The 9071-nt window shown below is 46.3% G+C and overlaps 1 protein-coding gene across 1 annotated transcript; it reads left to right on the forward strand.

Moving 5' to 3' along the window:
- Nucleotides 1-294: 294 nt before the first annotated feature.
- LOC109922354 (adenosine receptor A1-like) lies at nucleotides 295-1797 on the forward strand. The gene has a single exon (XM_048618216.1). The coding sequence runs from the start codon at nucleotides 295-297 to the stop codon at nucleotides 1237-1239; it is 945 nt and encodes a 314-aa protein (XP_048474173.1). The 3' UTR covers nucleotides 1240-1797.
- Nucleotides 1798-9071: the final 7274 nt, after the last annotated feature.

The following is a 9071-nucleotide window of genomic DNA, read 5'->3' on the forward strand; positions in this document are numbered from 1 at the left end:
TTCTGTGTTGTGAATTTTCAATGAACAGAGCAAGAGTTCCATCCATCTAAAATTGTTCCTTTTTCTTCACCCCTGCAAGGGCAAAACAGAAAGGCCTGAATCCACCCCCTGAAGATTTGCCTATGGCTATTCGGAAGACCATTGATGACCTGGAAACATGAGGACTTAAGGCGGGAGACAAAGCAGAGAGGAATTTCTAGTTCCAGTATGGGCACATCGGCAGATTTTGTTAGAAGCAATTGCACTAACCCTTCCTCGTCCATTAACGTCGGATATTTTATTGCTGAGGTGTTAATGGCATTCCTTGCTGTTTTTGGGAATGTTTTCATCTGCTTTGTTGTCGCCAGGAACAAGAAATTAAGGACAGCAACAAATTACCTCCTGGTGTCCCTGGCTGTGGCGGACATATTGGTTGGGGCAGTTGCTATCCCTTGCGCCCTACTGACGGACATTGGCCTACCCTGGTGTAGTTACTATCTCTGCGTCCTCATGCTCTGCACGCTGCTGGTCCTCACCCAGGCGTCCATCTTTGGCATGTTCACCATCGCGGTGGAGCGCTACATCGCCATCCTGAGGCCATTCCGTTACTCAGTCCTGGTGACCCCCAGGAACACCGGTCTCGCCATCGCCGTGGCGTGGGCGCTGGCCGTGGCCATCGGGCTGGTGCCCCTGATGGGATGGCGCGAGGCGCAGATCGCTGAGGGGGGCTGCTTCTTCAACAGCGTCATTGACGAGAGCTACATGGTCTACTTCAACTTTCTCGGCTGCACCCTGCTGCCGCTCCTCGCCATGTTCGTCATCTACTCCAAGATATTTTTCGAGGTAAAGCGGCAGATCCGACGGATAGCTGAGAGGCACATTGGCATCAGCGCAGAGGAGAAACGGAGGAAGATTATCTGCCAGGAGCTCCAGACGGCAATGTCTCTCTTCATCGTCCTTTTCTGTTTCACCCTGAGCTGGATTCCGATACACATCCTGCACTGCATCAAACTCTACTGCCCACACTGCAATGTCACCACGTCTGTGATGCTAACCATGGTTATTCTGTCCCACTTTAACTCAGTCATCAACCCCATTATCTACGTCTTCAGGATTAAGAGCTTCTGGGAAGCCTTCAAAGAGGCATCCTCATGCATCCCCTACCCCGCACTCTTCGGGAAGTATTCCAACACGAATTTGACTGTAATGATTAAAGCTGAGTCTTTCAGGAACCAGAACAATGCCTTGCCGGGGCTATAGGATTGGTGAGAAACTAACTCCAAGGTTTTGTTGGGATGGCATGGCCCAGTAGTCTGGCACCCTCTCTAAGCGCTCGCTGTTGCAACAATACTGTTTCCGTTGAATTATACATTACTTGTGACACTAACAAACCATGAGTGCACAGAGGCCGCACTATATCTGGGTTAGACTTATAGTTTCATGCAGCGCAGAAAAGGCCCTTCGGCCCATCGGGTCTGCAGCGACATAACTACCGCTAAAAGTGTGCCAATCCCAATTTACTTGTCCCATATCCTCGATTCCTTTAGACTGGGGACACTAAGCTGGGGGGCAGTGTGTGCTGTGAGGAGGATGCTAAGAGGCTGCAGGGTAACTTGGACAGACTGAGTGGCAAATGCAATAAATGTGCGGTCATCCGCTTTGGTGGCAAAAACAAGAAGGCAGATTATTATCTGAATGGTGGCAGTTTAGGAAAATATGAGGTGCATTGAGACCTGGGTGTCATGGTAGAACAGTCGTGAAGGTTGGTATGTGGGCGCAGCAGGAGGTGAGGAAAGCTAATAGCATGTTGGCCTTCATAGCAAGAGGATTTGAGTATCAGAGTAAGGATGTCTTGCTGCAGTTGTACAGGGCCTTGGTGAGGCTATACCTTGCAGTTTTGGTCTCCTAGTCTGAGAAAGGACATTCTTGCTATTGAGGGAGTCCAGCGAAGGTTCACCAGACTGATTCCCGGGATGGCAGGAATGACATATGACAACAGACTTGATCAACTGGGCTTGTACTCACTGGAATTTAGAAGAATTGTGGGGGGAGGGTGGTGGGGGTGATCTCTTAGAAACGTATAAAGTCCTGATGGGACTGGACAGGCTAGGTGTGGGAAGAATGTCCCAGTGTTGGGAAAGTCCAGAACTAGGGGTCACACTCTAAGAATTAGGGGTAAGCCATTCAGGACTGAGATGAGGAAGAATTTCTTCACTGCCTGTGGAATTCTCTCCCACAGGAAGCTGTTGGGACCAGCTCATTAGATATATTCAAGAGGGAGCTGGACGTGGCCCTTGTGGCTAAATGGATCAAGGGGAATGGAGAGAAAGCGGGAATGGGACACTGAGATTGCATGGTCAGCCATGATCCTATTGAATGGAGTGGTAAGGTGGCTCAGTGGTTAGTGCTGCTGCCTCACAGTGCCAGGGACCTGGGTTCGATTCCACCCTCAGGTGACTGTGTGGAGTTTGCACATTCTCCCTATGTCTGCGTGGGTTTCTGCCCACAAACTGAAAAAGTGTAGGTTAGGGTGGATTGGCCACACTAAATTGCCCATTGTGTCCAGGGATGTGTGGGTTAGCCTTGGGAAATGCAGGGGTTAAGTTGGGGTGAGATGTTCTTTGGAGAATTAGTGTGGACTTGTTGGACCAAATGGCCTGTTTCTATACTGTAATGATTCTATGGATGGTATATAGCCTTAAAGCGCCATATGGCCTACTCCTGCACCTATTTTCTATGTTATTAAATGTGACAATCCATAATAATTTGCTTCTGATCTAGTTGCCCGTCAATTAAAATTAATAAAATTAATTTTCAGGATGAGGCCAGGCTAGCATTTATTGCCTTTGAGATGGTGAGGTGGTGGGGAGTTGCCTTCTTAATAACTGAGTCATTTTCTAGGGCTATTTCAGAGTCAACCACATCACTGTGGGTCTGGAGTCACATGTAAGCCAGATTGGGTAAGGATGACAGATTTCATTCCCTAATCGATATTAGTGAACCAGATGGGTTTTTCCCGACAGTCAACAATGGATTCATAATCATCCTTAGACTCTTAATTCCAGATATTTTTATTGAATTCAAATTCCACCATCTGCTGTGGCAGGGTTCAAACCTGGGTCCCCAGAACATTATCTGGGTCTCTAGGTTAACAGTCCAGCGATAGGGCCATCGTCTTTAGTGACCCAGATGGGTTTTTACAATAATTGATGATGATGGTGTCCAACACTGCGGCTCACTTCCAATTCCAGGTTTATTTAAATTTCCTAAACGTGGTGATGGGATTTGATGTCATGACTCCAGATGATCATAGTGGACTTCTAGAAAACTAATCCAGTTTAATAGCTGTTGGATTTGATCATTGTTGACCAAAGACAAAATTTGTCAAAGATTTTTGTCTTTGCAGTCATCAGGACAATCCACCAGAATACCAAGAATAAATATTTTTATACTTGGAAGAGAATTTAGGAGGTATGGGCAGTAAGTTTTCAGATGAACCAAGATCGATGGTACAATGGACAGCGAAGAAGATTATCTGAGAATACAATGAGATTTTGATCAACTGGGCCAGTGGGCTGAGGAATGGCAGATGGAATTTAATTTAGATAAATACAAGGTGTTGCATTTTGGTGGGTCAAACCAGGGCAGGACTTACTCAGTCAATGGTAGGGTCCTGGGAAGTGTTATAGAACAAAGTGATCTAGGGGGACAGGTTCATAGCTCCTTGAAAGTGGAGTCACAGGTAGACAGGGTGATGAAGAAGACTTTCAGCATGCTAGCTTTCATCAGTAACAGCATTGAGTATAGGAGCTGGGATGTTTTATTGCAGCTGAACAAAACATTCATGAAGCCACATTTGGAGTACTGCATGCAGTTCTGGCCACCCTACTATAGAATGGATATTATTAAATTAGAAATTGTGTAGAAAAGATTTACTAGGACTCTAGCTGGACTGGAAGGTTTGAGTTATAAGGAGAGTTTGGATAGGCTGGGACTTTTTTCCCTGGAGTGTATGAGACTGAGGGGTGACTTTATAGAGGTTTATAAAATCATGAGGGGCGTAGATAAGGTAGAGAGCCAACAGCTTTTCCCCAGGGTGGGGGAATCTAAAACTAGAGGGCGTAGGTTTAAGGTGAAAAGGGAGAGATACAAAGGGGTCCAGAGGGGCAATTCTTTCACAAACAGAGGGTGGTGAGTGTCTGGAAGGGCCTGCCAGAGATAGTGGTGTAAGCGAGTACAATTTAAGAAACATTTAGACAGGTATATGGATGAGATAGGTGTGGAGGGATATGGACCAAACGTAGGCAAATGGGACTAGTTTAATTGTGAAAACTGGGCGGCATGGGCAAGTTGGGCCGAAGGGCCTGTTTCTATGCTTCACAATTCTTTGACTTTATGACTTCCTCATAACATTAGCAGTTCTTGTGAATTATCCTGACCAATGCCGGAAGAAAAATGGTGACAAAATGTCTTTACTTCAGCAATCCTGAAGGCATGTCCCACCAGGAGACTATCAGTAGCCCCCTGTTCTGTTGTGCACACATTGCCTTCAGCTTTCAAGTTTAGACAGGACTTTTGTTGCCAATGGTTCAGTTCCGTGGGGACACTCTGGATGTTCTCTGTGAAGCAGAGAAGGTGACGAGGAAACTCGATTGAGGTGTTCAAATCTTTGAAGGGCTTTATGGAGTAAACAAGAAGGGCTACTGTATCCAGGGGCAGAAGGACAAAAAGATGGAGGACACAGATCGGGAAAATAATCCTGAGGTGATGTGAGGCAGTGTTCCTGCTTAACTCTGTGAGGTGTGGTCGGGAACACACTGTCTGAAAGAGGAGACAGATTCAACAGGAACTTTCAAAAGGGAATTCGATAAATATTTGAAAGGGCTAATTTTCAGGATTAAGGGAAAACTGCGGAGAGACTGTGATAATTAATATATTGAGTTTACTCCCTCCACCACTGATGCACAATCACAGCAGTGTGTACCTTTTATAGGGTGCACTGTAGCATCTTACCAAAACTCCTCAGTTGACACCTTCCAAAACCCATGACCTCTACCATCTGGAAGGACAAGGGTAGCAGATGGATGGGAGCACCAGCCCCTGCAAGGTCCCCTCCAAGCCATTCACCATCCTGACTTGGAAATATAATTGCCCGTTCATTCACTGTTGCTGGGTCAATTTCCTGGAAATCCTTCCCTAATGTCATCATAGAAACCCTACAATGTGTAAGCCGGCCATTTGGCCCATCAAGTCCACACCGACCCTCTGAAAAAGCATCCCATCCAGACCCAGCACCTCTACCCTATCCCTGCAATTCTGCATTTCCCATGGCTAACCCCCACTCTAGCCTGCCACATCCCTGGACACTACAGGGTAATGTAGTGTGGCCAATCCACCATGACCTGCACATCTTTGGACTGTGGGACAAAACTGGAGGGAATCCCACACAGGGGAGAATGTGCAAACTCCACACAGACAGTTGCCCGAGGGTGGAATCAAACTAGAGTCCTTGGTGCTGTGAGGCAGCAGTGCTAACCACTGAGCCACTGTGGGCATCCCTACACCCCAGGGGACTGCAGTGATACAAGTTGGCAGCACGCTGCCATCTTCTCAAGGGGCATTTAGAGATGGGCAATACCCATTGGCCCAGCCGGCAATGGCCACATCCCATGAGAGATCAGGAAGAGTAATTACTCTCTTACCCCATGCCTTAGTTGTCAGGCACTCCCTCTGCCAGTTTCTCTGGTGTCTGTGGTTTGGTGAGAAATGATTCTCGGTGGTTTTGATCTGAACTCGATTTCTTTCGTTTGAATGGTACAAGGTCACAACGCCAGGGGAGATCCTTCTGCCCATCGCCTCCACATCAGCTCTTTTGCATATCCTTCTCCCCACAGTTCCATATGTCCCTCAGCACCAAATGCAGTTAACCCTGAGCTTACCATCACATGGCAAGGTTCAGGAGTTGCACGCTGGTGTGGCTATCACTGTAAGGTTCAGAGGTAGGCAGTCGGCTGAGGCATTGTGCAGTTCTCTTGGGGGGGGTGGGGGTCGCGCTGTGTACTGTCTACTTTTCTTGGTCAGATGGGCTGAATGGCCAACCTCAGTCTCTATGTTAATTCTCCAGGGGTGGATGTAAAATGAACAGAGGTCACTCAACCAGTAACTGAAAGGAACAAACAGACTTATGAACAAATGTTGAGAAAACCAATTTTTTATTAAGGTACGGGAACATAGAGCAGTACAGGCCCTTCAGCCCACAATGTTGTGCAAACCTATTATGCTACTAAGCATTTATTGCCCATCCCTAACTGCCCAGAGGGCAGTTTACAAGTCAACCCCACTGCTGTGGGTCAATCAGCAATGGATTCACAGTCATCATTAGATTCTTAATTCCAGATATTTTATTGAATTCAAATTCCATCATCTGCCATGGCAGGATTTGAACCCAGAATGTTATCCAGGTCTCTGGATTAACAGTCCAGCAATAATACCACTGGGCCATCACTTCCCCTCCTGGTAGATTTGGAAAGGATGGTTCCTCTTGTGGGAGAATCTAGAACTGGGTGTCTAAAAACCAAGGCTGACACATTTAAAAGAGAGAAGAGGTGAATATTTCTCACATAGAATCACAAGATCCTGGAAATCTTTTCCTGAAAAGATGGTGAAAGAACAGTCCATAAATATTTTTAAGGTGGAATAAAGATACTTTTTTTTACTTGCTCACTGATGAGGGCATCTCTGGCCGGGCCAGCATTTATTGCCCATCCCTATTTGCCCCACAGGGAGGTTCAGAGTCAACAACATTGCTGTGGGTCTGGAGTCACATGTAGGCCAGACCAGGTAAGGATGGCAGTTTCCTTCCCTAAAGGACATTAGTGAACCAGATGGGTCTTTCCCAACAATCGACATTGGATTCATGGTCATCATTAGACTCTTACTTCCAGATTTTTTAAAAAATTGAATTCAAATTCCACCGTGGCAGAATTCAAACCCAGCTCCCCAAAATATTGTCCTGAGGAAGGGTCACTGGACCTGAAATATTAACTCTGATTTTCTTTTTTCTTCACAGATGCTGCCAGACCTGCTGAGCTTTTCCAGCAATTTCTGTTTTTGTTCCCAAAATATTATCTGGGTCTCTGGATTAACAGTCCAGTGACAATGCCACTAGGGCCATTGCCTTCCTTTGAGATTACAGTCAGATCAGTCGTGATTTTATTGAATAGCCTACTCCTGTCCCTATCTCTATGTTTTGTCACAGAGCAATTCTTGACCACCTGAACTTTCCAATTCTCCACACCTTGTCTAAAGGCCCTCCGAGCTCTCCATCTCCAGTCCTCTCAGTCATTCCTAATGCCAGTGTAAGTCTCCACTGTCTTCATACCTCTTACTGGAGCTGTGAGCTATTTGTGACTCAAAAGGGCGGCATGGTGGCTCAGTGGCTCGCACTGCTGCCTCCAAGCACCAGGGACCTGGGTTCAATTCCACACTTGGGCAACTGTCTGTGTGGAGTTTGCACATTCTGTGTGGGTGTGCTCCAGTTTCCTCCCACAGTCCAAAGATGTGCAGATTAAGGTGCGTTGGCCATGCTACATTGCCCATAGTGTCCAGGGATGTGTAGATTAGGTGGGTCATAGGGGAATGGGTCTGGGTGGGATGCTGAGGGTCGGTGTGGACTTGTTGGGCCAAAGGGCCTGTTTCCACACTGTAGGGATTCTGTGATTCAATCTGTTCGCCTACAGGAGGTCTTTAGGTCCAGCTATTGAGTGTGGCCAAACCAGAATATTGTCATTCAGTTCAATTGAATTGAACTGTATGAGTGTGCTCACATGGGTACAGTGAAAAGTTTACAAGTCACCGCTTCTGGCATCATCTTAGGTACTGATTCTTCAGAGCAACCTCCGAGGAAAAAAAATTAGAAGATTAAAGAAGTAAAAAGTCCAGCATTGCAAGATCGTAGGAGTAAATTAGAAAACATAATATTCAGAATAACAATTCTTCCAACCCATCCACACTAGCACCTAGCCTGTAGGTTGCACTGGTCTTGAGGCTGGGAGACCGCTCTGGAATCACCTCAGGGCTGGATGTCCATGCTGAAGCCATGCCAGGCCGGAGAGCCACCACACTGTACTAAGATGACACCAGGCCGAGCCTGCCATGCCAAGCAGTCATTGCAATGAGAGCACCCTAAAAACATTACCACCCTCAGGACTTTTGAACTAGTGATCATGTCCTGCTAAGAGATACCGAGCGAATATATGAGGAAATATTCCCCAGAGTTTCAAAGAATAAGGGACAAACTGACAGAATCCTCCCAGGACAGAGGTAGATATGCTGTTACCCCTGGCTGATGCAGCTAATACCAGGGTACAAGATCTCAGGGTAGGAGATAGGTCATTGAAGACAACAACAAAGAAGAATCACTTCAAATAGACAGTAATGGATCTTTGGAATTCTCTCCCCCCGAGGGATTGGTTACTGAGCAGGTTCAAGACAGAGATCGACATTTTGGTAAAAAATAAACAAGGGCAGGACTTATACAATTAAAGCTAGTGTTGTAGAACAGAGAGACCGAGGGGTTCAGATACATAATTCCTTGAAGTTTGCATCACATATAGACAGGCTGGTTTAAGAAAGCATTTAGCACTAATGCCTTCATTGCTCAGACCTTTGGTGTAGACGTTGGGATGTCATGTTGAGTTTGCACAGGACATTGGTGAGGCCTCTTCTGGATCACTGTGTCCAGTTCTGGTCGCCCTGTTATAGGAAGGATATTATGAAGCTGGAGAAGGTTCAGAAAAGATTTACCAGGGTGTTGCTGGGAATGGAGGGTTTGAGTTGTAAAGAGAGGCTGGATAAGCTGGGACTTCTTTCACTGGAGTAAGGAGGTTAAGGGGAGACCTTATAGAGATTTATAAAATCACGAGGAGTATAGATATGATGAATGGCAGGTGTCTTTTCCCGAGGGTGGGGGATTTCAAGACTAGGGGGCATATCTTTAAAGTGAGAGGTGAAAGATTTAAAAAGGTCATGAGGGGCAACATTTTTAACATAGAGGATCGTTCATGTGTGGGATGAACTTCCAGAGGAATGGA

This window comes from Rhincodon typus, chromosome 39 (assembly GCF_021869965.1).
Source record: "Rhincodon typus isolate 14 chromosome 39, sRhiTyp1.1, whole genome shotgun sequence".
NCBI lineage: Eukaryota > Metazoa > Chordata > Chondrichthyes > Orectolobiformes > Rhincodontidae > Rhincodon > Rhincodon typus.